This window comes from Ambystoma mexicanum, chromosome 8 (assembly GCF_040938575.1).
Source record: "Ambystoma mexicanum isolate Mex_15411 chromosome 8, UKY_AmexF1_1, whole genome shotgun sequence".
NCBI classification, from domain to species: Eukaryota; Metazoa; Chordata; class Amphibia; order Caudata; family Ambystomatidae; genus Ambystoma; species Ambystoma mexicanum.
In genome coordinates, this window is record NC_090929.1 from 424,950,387 (window position 1) to 424,966,758 (window position 16,372).

The 16,372-nt window shown below is 50.3% G+C and overlaps 1 protein-coding gene across 1 annotated transcript in view; it reads left to right on the forward strand.

Moving 5' to 3' along the window:
- Positions 1–16,372, forward strand: part of SRM (spermidine synthase) — a 325,236-nt gene that overhangs the window by 111,556 nt on the left and 197,308 nt on the right. Inside the window, exons 2-3 of the mRNA XM_069609940.1 lie at positions 5,424–5,544; positions 6,005–6,097. Of these exons, the coding sequence (XP_069466041.1) occupies positions 5,424–5,544; positions 6,005–6,097 (214 nt within the window). The remainder of the gene's footprint in view (positions 1–5,423; positions 5,545–6,004; positions 6,098–16,372) is intronic.

Below are 16,372 nucleotides of genomic sequence, written 5' to 3' on the forward strand. Positions count from 1 at the left end.
TAGCCTTTTTCTTCATTATGCTTGAAGACTGAAAGGTATGTTCTAAAAATTGGTGATCTGACGATAAACAAGGTCTGCTGTTAGTTATGACAATGTCTAAATTGCGGGATACAACCCAATCCAGTGTCTTACCTTTGGTATGGTTAGCGTCCATGTTGTGGACATGGACTTCGATGTTGTTCAAACTAGTTTCCAAAGATGAGGCTCCCCATCCGTGGTATCTCCACGCCAACCCTTTAGTTCACCCAGTAAGAACAGTTCGGTTTATTTAACGGACTCAAGATCTTTGAGTTTGTTGTTAAATGTGGACATGTCCTCAGGCGGACAGTAAAGCAGAATGAAATGTATACAGGTGTTGTGATGAGGTATACATTTAAGTTGCAGTATTTCACAGTTGTTGCATACACATGGTACCTCCAATAACCCCTCGTCAGTCCTCATTATGGGATGTGTTGATCTCGAAATGGGAAGTGTAGAAAGGATCAAACATATCCCTCTACCCTTGGGAACATTAGTTCACACAAGGAAAATAAGAGCAAATAAAAATGGAAGCCCATGGGGCTCCCCAGCAACCCTGCACAGAAAGTGCTGTGTGCTGTGTTAAGATGGATTTCTAAACTCTGACCTGGTGGGCAGAGGTTCAGAAGGCCAGACTAGTTTCTTGGAACAGGGTATCCTTCTGGACAAGCCAGGTCAAGACTAGGTCTCAGGAGGGGTGAGGGTGATCGAAAGCCCACAATGAGCACACACAGTAAACAACAATACAAATTACTTGGGTGTATGTATACAAAATACATATACATTTATTAAAGGACTTTTAAATCAACACAAAGCAAATATCAGCAATAAGGATTAAACCAGCTTGTTTCAGGGCACATGGGGGCACAGCAGCAGGGCATCCTCGAAGTTCGTCACCAAGGCTGGGTGACACGGTTAGGTGTACTCTCCTAATTCCAGACGTAGGGCGTCCAGGTGTACGAAACTCGTCTGGAGAGTGCCTTATACCCAGTGCTTACGATCTCCAAAGTGTCAACTCGACATGATGGCGGTTCCAGGGCAAAGGTCCCGTGCAAGCCGGTCAGTTCACTGGTTGGCCCAGGAACACTTCCGAAATGGCTTGCTTGCGGGTTAAGTTGGAGGTGCCGAGAATAGTTGGTCCCATTATTCTAATGCGGAAAAGTGCCTTTGCAGACCTTAAGTTCGATTAGAAACAGAGGGGCCCAGCGGTTCACCAGCGTTCCTCTACTCAGCTTCTTGGTTTGATGATACTTGGCTCCTATCCTAAGTTTGAAAAGAACTCAAGAGATCAACCTGGTATTGGGTGTTTGGGGCCTTCTCTTATCCAGAATCTCCTTTGCGCCAAAATGAAGAGGACCCAATGAGAGACCTGCTCACATACAACCTTCCCAGACGTGGACCAATCATGGACCACAGTGGTCCCAGTCATTCCCAGCACACCAGACATCCTGGCACCCAGGATGTGTATTGGAACTAGACAGTCCAGCCCACGTCCTGGAGGCACACACACAAGGCATGCAGAAGCCTGCCAAAGCTTCGGTTTGCGCAGGGATCTGCATGACCAAATAAGGGTTTTCACGGGTCTGCTCGACCTGGGGAAGGCAAAGGGACAAGATGGCCAAAGGACAAAACAAAGGTCCTCCTGGAATTGCCATTTTGGGGCCACGCCACTGTCCAGGGCCAAACGCGGGAAAAGGCGATATGGACCAAAAGAAAGGGTTAACAATATATGAAAAATAACAGCTGCCACCAGCTCTGTCCAAGGCACATTTGTACTTCTACCGAAAAATCCTTTGAGGGCGTCTAGGGCCTGCACTTTGAGCACTATTAGCAACAAAGTGAAAGACTAAGAGAAACAGAGTCTCCCACTACTGACTGTCTTTAAGGGCATGTCAGTTTGCCCATAACAAAGTGAGGGAAAACCCAGTTTGTTTGTTTTATTTATTTGTATAGCGCACCAAACTCGAAGTTATCTTGGCGCATTGCGTAGTTACATAGGTTACAAGGATCATACATAATGGTAATAACGGAACAATCAAGAGTATTTACAGGATGATTACAATAATTACAGGTAATGAATATGGGTAAAAGCAAAACAATTGATAGTATTTACAGGATGATTACAATAATTACAGGTATTGAATACGGGTAAAAGCAAAACAATCGATAGTATTTACAGGATGATTACAATAATTACAGGTGTTACATACAATGTGTACAAGCTAATCTGATGTAGAGGTTATATGTCAAGTGACAGTAACCTGGATTTTGTGTTCTTCCTAAAGCTAGAGTAGGAATGTTCTGCTCTTAGGTCGACAGGTAGGGAGTTCCATAATTTGGAGGCCATCACTGGAAACATACTTCCACCTGCTTTCTGCAATTTGTATCTAGGTACATTCAGTCTGTGAGAGTGTGCGTATCTTGTGGGACGTTCTGAAGTTTTTTAGCAAATTTGTCAGCAAGATATTTGGGGGCCGAATTGGCTAGACATTTGTGCGTGAGGTTTAGGATTTTGAATTTTATTCTATCTTTTACTGCGAGCCATTTAGCATTGCGTCTGACATCCGAGATGTGCTGAGTTTTGGGAACATTGAAAACTGTTCTTAGAGCATTGTTCTGTAAGGTTTGTAGTTTGGTTATATTGTACTTGAAAGAACCTAGATAGAGGGCATTGCAATAGTCCAATTTTGATCAAATTAATGCTCTGGCCAGTGTGGTGCAGCTATCTGTTGAGATGAAAGGTTTACAGGTGTTGATTAACTTACACGTGTAAGCTGTGGCAGATGCTGTGGCATTGACCTGTCTCTTTAGGTTTAGAGCTGAGTCGAGGTAAAATCCCAAGGTTTTTACCTCTTTGGAGACTTTAATGTTGTTGCCGTCGATATTGAAGGATTGAAACTGATGACTGAGGTTGTAAAGTCTAGCTGTAGCTGTGGAACGGACGAGGAGAAGCTCCGTCTTTACGTCATTCAGACAGAGACCATGGGTGGCCATCCATGCCTGGATGATCGCACATATTTTAGTAAGCTGGGTAGAATCTGTTTCATAATCACCAGTGATGGGTATGCGAATCTGGGTGTCACCCGGGTAGTTGGTGTAGGTGACACACAGGTTATCAAGATCATCAAAGAGGGGCTCTGTGAAGATATTATACAAGGTTGGTGAAACACACAACCCTTGCGGAACTCTACAGGTGGTAGGTATAGGTTCTGCTCAGGCGTAGGGTTAAAAGACTCTTATAGTTAGATTATCCAGGAACGACTGGATCCAAGCTGCAGTTTCGTTGGAGAAATGTGCCGCTAAGGTTAGATGGTTACAAAGGACCTTGTGATCAACAAGGTCGAAGACGGCCGAGAGATCTAAAAGGAGGAGGAGAGCCAGCTTCCCATTGTCTTTAAGGTTGTCCATTTGATTTTTATGGTCGATTAAGGCTGATTATGTTCCGTGTTTAGGCCTGAAGCTGGATTGTCTTAGGCCAAGGAGATTATTGGATTCCAAATAAGACTGTAAGCTGCCCTATCTAGAATCTTCAGGAGGAAGGTGTCTTGAAAAGGGGTATTTCTTCCCAGGGACCAGCCCTTACTAGCATAAATTACCCAATTCAGCCCAAATTACAGGTCCTATCGTGCCAAGCAATGAACTCATGCTAGGAAAATGTCACCTTCAGTATAAATGTAGCATTTATTAGACATATAGCATAATATAACATAACAGTCAATTTATCAATAGAACTTGGGAAAACAATAATAATAGTTAGCTTAGAGAAACCACAAAACTTGGAGAAACACAGTTTTACGTCCCTTGAGATGGTATCATTAATCAGTGCTAGGAGACCCGGGTCATCTTAAGCTAACTGCTGCCAGCCCCGCTCACAGATAACAGCGCTGCAAGGTGCCGCAAAGAGCCTCAACATGTTCCGGGCCCTCACTCTTGCTGGAAGCCATGGATCTCCCACCCAGTTCTGGGTGCTGGCAGCTTTTCTGCTCTCGTGCCATCAATCGGCATGACGCACAGTGCCAGAACCTTCCCTGTGCAAAATATGTTTGCCAATGGAAAAACCTAACTCTCTCTGAGATGCTCGCTGCTCCTACCCCTGCTTTGGAGCCCTCTCCGCGAAAGCACTGGAATGTCTTATCAGCGTGTGGAAGGCCGTACCAGGCCTTCTCAGGGAAGGAGGATTTGTTTACGAAGCCATGCAGAGCTACAGTTGCAAAGACAGAATATTCTAGGAGAAGCTGAAATCAATTAACCCCTAGTGAGCAAGTTCTACCAGGCCTGCACCCATAGCTTAGTGTCCATAGCACTTCAAAGATTGGCTATCTAAGCGCTATATAGGTGCTATAATGCTCCAAACACTCCATTACAAGTCTCTATTTGCTACTAAACTGGGGCCTCCGCCCTGCCTATCTATGCACAAGGCATAATGTAACCTTCCCCCCCCCCCTACTAGGCCTGCACATTCCTTGTAGCTCACTAATGCGTAATGGAGGCGCTACCACATTACTTTCAGCATTTAGCACATACTTTGAATAAGCTATTGGTTTTTAACTGGTAATGCAGCCATCTAAGGCCCTAATATGGAAATATGGCACTTTGTATCTCATGACAGAAGGGGACGGTGTTTATGGGTCTATAATTGGTAGGTAAATTAGGATCAAAGTTAGGTTTTTTTAAGAGCGGGAGGACCCACACATCTCTTAGGTTGGAGAGGACAGAGCACAAGTCAAAAGAGGAATTTATAAGTGAGGTGATGAAGGGCATTCATTTTCTAGTCGCCTCTTTAATAATAGGCGCAGGGCAAAGGTCTCCCTGGCATCTTGACGGCTTTAGTGAGGATATTATATCCGTTACTTCCTTGATGGAGACGGGTACTTCCTTGATGGAAACGGGTGAGAATTTGAACTGGCTATAAGGATTTGCTAGTTTAGTCTGAGTTGAGGGTACAGTCAGTGGAGTAGAGTACAGCAGAAGGCTGGGCTCCACTGGAAAAAGTCAGGCTAGGATGGTCCGACAACAGCAAAAAGTTGGGGGGTTCACAACTGGAGGGAACATTTCACATAAATGGAAATCTTTCCTAACATGCTGCAGCAGTAAAATGTAGATGCCCCCAAAGTTATAGGTACATATGATTCCAAAAATAAAGTATGGAGAGACGCACAAATGACTCCCGTAGAGCAAAAGAAAGGGTGAGTGGGGAAAAAGGTTCCCACTCACTCAGGAACATAGAAAGAAATCCACAAGTTCTGCAAAAAGTGCTGGGGGTCTCACAGGTGAAGGGGATTTGGCATAAAAATGAAAAATCTAACCTAACAAGGATTGACATACTCCATTACAGAAAAGAGTGTAGAGATGGCATCAAGGGATGGGGTTGCTCCTCTTTTAATTTGTCTCTCTTTTATTTTCAGTAAGACCTATGGACATGTGTTGGTGCTGGATGGCGTCATTCAGTGTACAGAGCGGGACGAGTTCTCTTACCAGGAGATGATTGCCAACTTACCTCTGTGCAGCCACCCAAACCCACGTAAGGTTAGATGAGCATAAGTACACTTACCGATGGTTTTGTATATAAAAACTGTTTGGATGGTAAATAATGTGTAAGGTTCCATGAGACAGGTGATAATTAACATGTTAAAAATACCTGCAAATAATGGTATCCCTGGAACTGCCCATTTCCTAGTTTCCCATGTCGTCTTTTCTGTCTCATAGATTACAGTTGCGTGGGGCATTAATTCAGCACACCTACAAACTTGTTTCACACAGAACGGGAGAACACTTTTTTCAGTTATGTCACACTCGGGTGGTTAAAAGCTATCAAAGAAAAAAAGCAGTCTCTAACAGAAACTATGCAGAAGGTATGGGGGGGCTCTTTCTCTGAATCTGTCCTGCCTTTTCAATTGGCTGGGGTATAGTGGTATATTTTGATTTGGCTGTAGATTTGTGTTACCGTTTGGGTTTGTGCTGAGACTTGCCCCTTCTCCCATTACAGGTCCTGATAATTGGCGGAGGTGACGGTGGAGTGTTAAGGGAGGTGGTGAAACACCCACTGGTGGAAACTGTGGTGCAGTGTGAAATTGATGAGGTGAGTGAACAGTACCTTCAAGGAGAGGACTGTGGAGCTCATAAATTACACAGAGAAATGCGATCTATGCAGAAGTACTGCCGTAAATAATTCCAATGAAATGTATATCTTTAGACCCCTAGGCTAGAGGGTGGTTAGTGTACTTTTAGTTTTACTGTAGTTTTACTGGTACGGTGTGGTTGTGCATATTTCTAATTGTGCCATTGAATGTGGGAGGTGCAAGGATGGCACTGCAGAGATGCAAATAGACCTGTCTTCAGAGTTTGTGGTTCTTATTCTGGATCTGTAGTTTGCCAGATACAACAGGATGGGTCAGGATATAGATGGTGAAGGGTGGGATGGAAATCAAACCAGTTCATACTGCAGAAATGTAGGATGTTTATGGTGTGTGGTTAGTTGTATAGCTCACTAAAGGGGAAGACTTTTGCCGAAGCGGAAGGAGGAAGAGTACTGGTGGAGGTTTGGTAGTTTTTATACAGGGTCTGGCCAGTGTTTGTATGTCCCATCAGTTTGTTCTGAATGTTTCATTGGGATGTTTGTAGACCGGCTTCTGGTGGTCTAGGCCAGAAGACAGCTCTATGGGCAAAGCACTGCTAGTGAGCGGTGGAGGGACTTGTAGTCTGTTTTTTTTTTTTAATAAAATATTTTATTATTTTATAGGTACAAACAAGACAAAACAGAAACACATTAACACTTAATCAATACTTTCAAACATACAGGTATACATTTCTTCTTGGCTTTGGCTCTTCTTCGCACGTGCTGTGAAAATTTTGCGCTTCGCAGGTCTTTAGGCTCAACTCGATCGCCTGGATTAGTTATTTTCAGCAATCCAGCAGGCTTTCGGTGCTTTGCTACATGCCTTCAGTTATCCTCCCATCTTTGCCATATCTTGGTCGCCTTCTCTGGGCACCCCCTTGTGGTATACACTCTCCTTTCCATTGGTACGCACATGTCTACATCCGTTACCCACTTCTCGTATTGTGGGGGTGAGGCCGAGCCCCACATTTGAGCTATATTCCTCTTTGCAAGGCCTGTGGATGTTGCGAACATAAGCTTTTCAAATCGGGATAACGCAATATCTTCATCTATCCCCAGTATTAGCAGTTTGGGGTCCATTGGTATCTCCCGGCCAATTACTGTTGATAGCCTATCGCAGCATTTTTGCCAAAATACTTCTATTTGTGGGCATTCCCAGAGGATGTGGAAGAAGGTCCCTCTCATTTGGCGACATCGTAGACAGTTGGGGTCCGTCGCTCTTCCCCATTGGTGCAAGGCCTCTCTGGGATAATATATCCTATGCAGGATTTTCAGTTGGATCAATCTGATTCTAGCTGAGATTGCGGTTTCCCTGGGATACATGAGGGGTGTAGTCCATTCCTATGGTTGGACTGGGCCCATGTCTCTTTCCCATTTCTCTTTAAACCCTGTGAGTTCTGTTGTAGCAAATGAGCTGATTGCATTGTACAATTTAGAGGTTATTTTGTGTTCATTCGTTCCATCACTATGTTTCTCTCAACCGGGGTGCACTCTGGCACGTTGGGGAAGTCCACCTCACTTGTGGCGAGTGCATGTCCCATTTGCCTGTAGTGAAAGTGTTCTCTGGCGGGAAGATCAAATTCGTCCCTTAGGGCTTGGAAAGTCTTTATTTCTCTGTTCCTTATCATGTCTTCTAGCCTTCCTATCCCAGCTTCTTCCCAGGCCGCCCATTTGGGGAACTCTCTAAGTTCTGGAAGATGCTTGTTACACCACAGGGGTTGTTTCAGTGTAACCTTCCCCTCCCAACCCATGTATCTGTGTACGTCTATCCAAATCCGTGTTCTTTGTGCAGCTATTGTAGGTGGGATTGGGCAGGTTTTCTTGTGATAAAGACCTTCTATTGGCGTGATCCCCTGTTCTGCTTGAGTGTCTGCTCTGTTGTGCGGTAGTGTTGGGTCGTTATGTAGGATGTCATTTACTACTGACATTTGGGCTGCCCAATAGTATGTTTGTAGGTGTGGGAGACTAATCCATCCCTCCCATACTGAGCGCTGTAGAGTTTTTAGTGCGATTTGAGGATGCCCTCGGCTCCACAACAGTTTCCTGAGTGTCTCATCTAATTTATGGAATTCTATTTTTGGTATATACAGGGGTGCGTTCTGCAAGATGTATAGGAACCTGGGTAGTGCCAACATTTTGAACAGGGCAGCTCTTCCTAGCAGGGTGAGCGGGAGGGTCATCCAGTGCTTCACATCGTTAACAAATCTATCTCTTATTGGATGCAGGTTTTTCTCTACACATTGCGTTAGGTCTGTCGTGATCTGTATCCCAAGATATCTGAACTGCTCTTGCACAGTTTTATATGGGCAGTTGTCTAGAGCCGCTACTTCAAGTCCCTTGATCGGGAATAATAAGGATTTAGTATAGTTGACTCTGAACCCGCTAAAGGTTCCATAGGTATTTAATATATTTGTGACAATGGGGCATGAAACTGCTGGGTCGCTTAGGTAGATCAGAAGGTCGTCCGCATATAGGGACACTTTGTCCTTCCAGTTCTGTGCCCAGTGAAATCCCCTCCAAGCCTGTGACTCTCTCAGCATTATCGCTAGTGTTTCAATTGCCAGTGCGAATAACATCACAGAAAGTGGGCATCCCTGTCTGGTTCCCTTCCCAAGCTTTATACTGCGCGAGGACCAGCCATTTCCTCTGATTTCTGCAGTCGGGGCATTGTATAGGAGTTTTACCCAGTTTGTGAAGTGAACTCTGAATCCCATTTTACCCATTATGTGCCATAGGGCCTCCCAGTGGACTGAATCAAAGGCTTTCTCAAAGTCAATAGTGAGGAGTGCCAGTGGATCCTGTAGGGATGGTGCTTTTTCAATGGCAGCTTGGAGTCTATGAATGTTAATTCGCGTGGATCTCTGTGGCATGAAGCCACATTGGTCCGGATGGACCAGGGAGGGCATCACCGTCTGTAGCCTGTTGGCCAGTATTTTTGCCAGTATTTTGGCTTCTGTGTTTGAGAGAGATCGGTCGGTAGGAGCTGCATGCGTCTGGTGGTTTGCCTTCCTTGTGTATTACCACTATACTGGCCTTCCTTAAGTCTGGCGGGAGGATTCCTTTTTCTTTTGCGTACAAGAACATTCTTAGCATATGAGGTGCCACCTCTCCGGTGCCAATTTACTTCCATACTTCCACTGGGAAACCATTGGGCCCTGGGGTTTTCCCATTTTGGAGTTGCGAAATGGCTGTCTGTCGTCAGTTCTTCTTCATTTATTTCGGCTTCGAGTTACATTCTCTGTGTTTCGTTTAGCGTTGGGATGGTTAGCGAGTCCAGTATACAGGGATCCGTTGGCGTTGTAGGCGGGGCATATAGTGTTCTCCAGCATGGGGTCTGGCATGGATTCACATGCTCATGAATATTCCCCGTCGTCAGGCTGGGAATCCTCGGTAAAGAAAAAACCAGTATCAGTTTCGTTTCTGATCTGTCTTTCGTAGTAGTAACCAATCACTGGTCTCTGCGTCATACTGACCACAGCCAATGACTGCCCTCTACCTAAGCACCGCCTCTGGCAGCCATCTTCAGATTTTTACCACACGTTCATGTGTTGGGATCCTCGTGCTATTGCTCTCGAGCGTTAGTGCTATTTTTTCACGTTTTTTGCTCAAAAACTTCGTTTTTTCGGTCAAAAGAGCCTCAAGCTCCACCGACTCTCCATCCTATCAACGGGGACCCGTGTCGGATTCGTCTGCGCCCCTCAAGGGTGAAGATGTCGTCGAGCTACGCTTTGGAGGACTCCAGAAGCTTCTCAGGCCCGGACATGGCCCAGGAGAAGGGAAGCTCGACGCCCGGAAATCTGTTCAGGGTCTGCCCTGGATGCCAGCTGCAGAACGTCTTTAAGGAGGACGAACACTCCTTTTGTCTCTACTGCTTACATGAGGACAAGACGCACGTGGAGAAGGACTGTGCGTTTTGCGGCAATATGTCGGAGCGGACCATGAAGGACTGCCATCAACGTCCAGCCAACTGGCTGGAAGGGAAGAGCCCGTCTGGCGAGAAGAAGAGGAAGAAATCCGAGCGGTCTTCTAAGACCTTTGAGGACGCCCCGGCGACGGGGGTCCAACACAAGGCCAAGCACCGCGAGTCCGCTGGCACCGGGAGCGCCGAACGGTCGGGCTCTACGGGCGCCAGGCAGGGCGCTCCCTCCCCGGCACCTTCATCTACGAGCCAACGCTCTGGGTCGGGTAAGAGGAAGGGCGAGCACCCGGCAAAGCTCCTGGAGAGGCCCCGGTCGAGCTCGAAGGCCCCATCGGAGGGGGAGCGAGGCAGTGTCCCCCCCCTCAAGGATAAGGCGGTGAGCGCACCTAAGGTGGTGAAGGCCTTAATCCATCCTGCCAAGCCCTCTATCGATACTGTCGCGGCGACCCTGGCTCAGCCTGTGGAGGCTACACCAGTGGTGGCGACCTCGGGGCTCAGAGTCTCCCTGCCACCTCGGAGGGAGTCCTCTTTTGTGCCCATCGATAGGACCCCCGTGAAATCCCCGGCGGGGAAGAAAAAGGGGGGGCAGGGCGTCGTCGTAGATTCGGCTTCAACCTCGGAGGAAGAGCTGATCGAGGTCCTAAGCCACGGCCTTGGCGTGGAAGAAAACCGGCCCGTCGGGATGGTTCCCGACGCGGGTGACGACGACATCGTCGAGGGTGCCGACGGGGCCCCTGATCGCCCGTCGGATTCCCCTCTGCCAGCGCCGCAAGACAACTCGGCGGCCATTTTGTTGGCTATACAGTCCTTATGCTCAGAGATAAGGACGAGACTACCGTTGCCGACGGAGGAACCTCTCCCGTCTGGGGATCCTGAACCGGGACCTTCTGGCGTTCCCCCGCCCAAGAAAAGAAGGATTCACCCTCCACCTCCTTTTCAGCCGTCGCGCACCGTCCAGCCCTCCTCCCCGTCCACCCGAGGGGATGATACGGGGACTGACACGGCAGCGACGGGTACGGACGACGAGGTATACAATGAGGATCTACCGTCGTCACCTCCCACCAGGGCTTCTCCGCCCGACGTTCGTTCCACTCCATGATCGCCAGGGCATCCGAGCTTTTCCAACTCTGCCCTGAGGAGAAGAAAAAGGAAGGATTCCTTTATCAACGGCGCGAGGCCAAGAGGAAGAGGGTCCTCACGGTGCCTCTACTGGACGACATTTGGGATGAGGGCCTCGCCCTCCTCAAGAACCCTTCCACTACGCCAGCTAGAAGAGACCGGTACGAGAAGAAGTACCGGGTCCCGGACGCGGCCCCCCTGTGCCTCCGGGCGCAGCCTACCCCGGACTCCGTCGTCTCCGCGGCGGCCAGGAAGAAAGCGGGGGGGGGGTGCAGCCTCCACATCGACTTCCCCACCGGACGGCGAGGGAAAGAAATTGGACACTATGGGACGCAGGGTCATCTCGTCTGCTATGGTACAAACTGGCTCCCCTGCTGGACTTCCTACCGGACGACAAGAGGGCGGATGCCCTGGAGATCCTACAGGAAGGTGAGGTGGCCTAGGACCACGCCATCACTATTGCGACGGACATCGCCGACACTGGGTTTCGCCAGTTGGGCAACGGCGTGTGCCTTAGGCGGCGTGGATGGCTCAAGGCTATGGACTTCCGTCAAGACGTACAGACCAGAGTCCTGGACATGCCGTTCGATGGGAACAACCTGTTTGGGAAAACAGTGGACGATTCCCTTCAGGCCATTAAAGCGGACACTGAGACGGCCCGGGCCCTTGGGGTTCTGCAGCAACGACGGACGCCCTTTCGGAGCAGCGGAGGCAAGGGCGCCTCCAAAGGTTCCGGCGGCGGTTTCTCCACCTACCGTCAAGCGGCCCGCTCGTCGTCTCAGGAGGCCTACAGAGGACGAGGCAAGTCTGGCGGACCCCGCCGTCGTCGCCAAGGAGGTCAAGGCGGCAAAGCCTCGTCGAAACAGGATTGAACCAACCGAGGGGTCGGGCCCCCACCGATGCACCCCGGTGGGAGGCCGGCTGGCGAGCTTCGTCAGCGTGTGGGAGTCCATCTCCACCGACCGTTGGGTGCTGGACGCCTTAGCCCGGGGCCACGCGCTCGAGTTTCAAAGAAGGTGCCCGCGCGTCCCCCCCCCCCCCCGTGGCCAGAAAAGAGCTTCACGTCCCTCAGCTTCTCCTGGAGGTAAGGGCGATGCTCAGGAAGGGCGCCATCGAACTCGTCCCAAAGAGGCTTCGGGGCTCCGGAGTTTACTCGAGATACTTCCTCGTGAAGAAGAAGACGGGAGGATGGCGCCCCATCCTAGACCTGCGACGTCTGAACAAATTCATCAAGGCGCAGAAGTTCCGGATGGTCACCCTCCAGCACGTCCTGGGTCAGCTGGAGGAAGGAGACTTCCTGTCGTCGTTGGATTTGGAGGATGCCTACTTCCATATTCCCATCCTAAAGGGGCACCGAAAATTCCTCAGGTTTGTGGTCCAAGGGCGTCACTACCAGTTCAAAGCCCTCCCCTTCGGACTACGGTCGGCACCCAGGGTATTCACCAAGTGCCTTGCACCGGTGGCGGCGCAGCTGCGCCGCGAGGGGATCCACGTCTACCCCTACCTGGACGACTGGCTCATCCGGGCCAAGACGAGGGAGCTCGCCGTGGAGCACACGGCAAGGACCGTCCAACTTCTCACGGACCTGGGATTCTCCATGAACTACGCCAAGTCCCACCTGGTACCCGCGCAAAACACACTGTTTCTGGGAGCGAAGCTCGACACAGTGTCCCTTCTGGCCTCCCCGTCGGAGGAAAGGACCAGGTCCATCCTGGGCAAGGTACAGCGGATGTTGGCTTCCGACGCGGCCAAGGTGAGGTCCATCAAGTCCCTCCTCGGAATTATGTCTTCTTGCATCTACCTCATTCCCATGTGCAGGCTCCGGATGCGCCCGTTGCAGGAGTTCCTGGACGTGCGCTGGATCCAAACGACGGGCGGCTTCGAGGAGAGGATCACACTCGACGAGAGTTTCCGCCGCGCAGTCCGGTGGTGGGGCACCCACGCGCATCTGACGGCGGGCATGGACTTCCAGACCACCAGGAGACAGTGACCACGGATGCCTCCCTGGAAGGGTGGGGAGCGCACACCGAAAATCTACACGCGAGAGGCAAAGGCCAAAGGGCTCCCGACGGAGAAGTCCCTCCATATCAACGTCCTGGAGCTCCGTGCAGTGTTCTGGGCCCTCAGGCCCTTCCTTCCGTCCCTTAAGGGCAAGGTGGTGAGGATCTTCACCGACAACACCACCACCATGTTTTACATCAGGAAACAGGGCGGAACCAGGTCCCCAGCACTGTCCAAGGAGGCGCAGGACCTGTGGCATTGGGCCGTCGCCCAAAGGATGTTTCTGGTGCCGTTTCATCTGGCAGGGATAAAAAACACCATCGCCGACTCACTCAGCAGGGAGCTGCGCTCGTGCCACGAGTGGGAACTACGGCAGGATCTAGTGGATCGCCTCTTCCGACGGTGGGGCACACCCCAGATCGACCTGTTCGCGACGGCGACGAACTCCAAGTGCCGGAGGTTCGCCAGCAGGTTTCCCCAGGCGAGGAGCATGGGCGATGCTTTCTCGTTCCCCTGGGAAGGCCTGATCCTCTACGCGTTCCCTCCTTTGCCACTGCTAATCCGGCTCGTCAACCAGCTCAAGAGGTCACGGTGCAGGATGATCCTCGTCGCACCTGCGTGGCCGAGGCAGATATGGTTCCCGGACCTTCTGGACTTGTCAACGTCCCCGCCAATCAAGCTGCCGGTGGACGCGGATCTACTCTCCAGGGAAGGAGGCGCCATCCTCCACCACGACCCGAAATCGCTGAACTTGCAGGCCTGGCTCCTGCAGCGCTAGAGTTTGGAGGATACGACATACCGGCCGACTGCAGAGAGGTTCTTGCAAAGGCCAGGGCGTCCTCGACTCTTAAATGCTACGGACACAAATGGAAGAGGTTCTCTGTCTGGTGCCACGCACAGAAGATTAACCCTCTACGGATTACGGCTCCCCAGGTACTGCCGTACCTGCTGACGCTGGCCAAAGCTGGACTGGCACACGCGTCCATCAAGATTCATCTTGCTGCGATCTCCCGATACACCAGAACCACGGGGCGGGCGTCCTTGTGGTCTCATCGTCTGGTGAAAGAGTTCATGAAGGGACTGTTCAGATTGTTCCCGCCGGTGAAGGCTCCGGCCCCGGCGTGGGAGCTCAACGTGGTGCTGACCAAGCTCATGGGACCTCCGTTCGAGCCTCTGCACTCGGCCCCGTTGAAGTTTCTGTCGTGGAAAACAGCGTTTCTTGTGGCCATCACCTCCGCACGACGGGTGGGAGAGATCCAGGCCCTTTCCTGCAAGGCCCCGTACTTGACTTTTCACGACACGAGGGTAGTGCTCAGGACGCACCCCTCCTTCATGCCCAAGGTACCGTCGGACTTCCATCTCAACGAACCCTTGGTGTTGCCTGTGTTCTTCCCGTCGCCTTTGTCGCCGGCTGAGAGGACTTTGCACTCGCTGGATGTGGCTAGAGCGCTGAAGTTCTACGTGGACCGCACGAAGTGTTTTCGGAAGACGTCACAACTCTTTGTCAACTTTGGACCTGTCAATCAGGGGAAGGCTCTCTCGAAGGCTTCCATTTCCAGATGGCTCTCCGGCTGTATCATGTACTGTCATCGGTTGGCAAACCGACCGCTGCCTGGCCGTCCGAGAGCCCATTCCACCAGAGCGATCGCAGCTACCACGGCGTTCCTTTCTGGTGTGCCCCTGCTGGACATATGTAGGGCTGCTACGTGGAGGTCGACGCACACCTTCACGAAATTCTACTGCGTCGATCGGGATTCCAGGGAGGAGTCCAGGGTCGGCCAAGCAGTGCTGCGCAACCTGTTCGCCTGAGGTGAGCCTGGTGAGGAGGTAAGATGCTTAATGTTGAGTTTGTTGTAATGCTTAATGTTGAGCCTTTGCCACCTCCCGTGGTTGTGCATGTGTGTACTGCTATGTATTCTTTATTCATGAGCATGTGAATCCATGCCAGACCCCATGCTTTAGAAGGAACAAGTTACTTACCTGTAACTGTTGTTCTCCAGCATGGGTCGGGCATGGATTCACATGCGAACCCTCCCGCCTACCCCTCTGCGGCTCTTCACTTGGTCATACTGCCACTTCACGTGCTTCCAAAATCTGAAGATGGCTGCCAGAGGCGGTGCTTAGGTAGAGGGCAGTCATTGGCTGTGGTCAGTATGACGCAGAGACCAGTGATTGGTTACTACTACGAAAGACAGATCAGAAACTAAACTGATACTGGTTTTTTCTTTACCGAGGATTCCCAGCCTGACGACGGGGAATATTCATGAGCATGTGAATCCATGCCAGACCCATGCTGGAGAACAACAGTTACAGGTAAGTAACTTGTTCCTTTCATAGTAAGTTGCAAAGGCCTCTGCAATGTCTGGGTCAGTTGAGGCCCATTCGGTGTTTGTGGTGCTTATGCGGCGCACTTGAAGGTGCCCCTCCTCTCTCCTTTCCAACCAGGCCAGCATCCTGCTGGCCTTATCTCCTGTCTCGTAAAGTCTGGCGCGCATGGTTCTGTGCACCGGTTTCGCACATGTAAACGCGACGTTGTGTAGTTTCTTTTGTGCCATTTGCAGGGATGTGTTGTGTTCCTCCGCTCCCGTGCTTGTGTATTTCGCCTCGGCTCATTTCACCTCTGCTTCTGCATCGTCAACATCTTTCTTATGTGCTTTTTTGTGTGCAGTTGTTCAGCTCAGTATTTCTCCTCTTAGAGTCGCCTTGTATGCTTCCCATACTATCCCATTGTCACCCACTGAGTCTTGATTCAGTTCGAAATATGTTGCAGTCGCTTCCCGGAATCTTCTCTGTTAATTCCGGAAAACATAGATAGTATGCGTTCAATCGCCACCTCGGCGGAGGTTGGGGTCTCTCTGTCTCCAGCAGCATCGTGAGTGGGGAGTGATCTGATATCCCGCGGGGATGTAGAGTTGCATCCGTTACCTTGTGTATGTTTTCGCCGGGGAGGAAGAAATGGTCTAATCTAGACATCGACGCGTGTGCACCTGAATGAAACGAGAATTGTCTCTCCGCTGGGTGAAGGTCTCTCCATGCATCTTTCAGGCCTAATGCTGACGTAAAGGTGGCACATTTGGTTGGTATTGACGGGTTTCTCCCTCTTATATGTGTGCGATCGTCTGTAATGTTCATCACCACATTGAAGTTTCCGCCCATCACTAGTGTATCTGCCGGATTATTTGTTATTAACGGAGTAATTT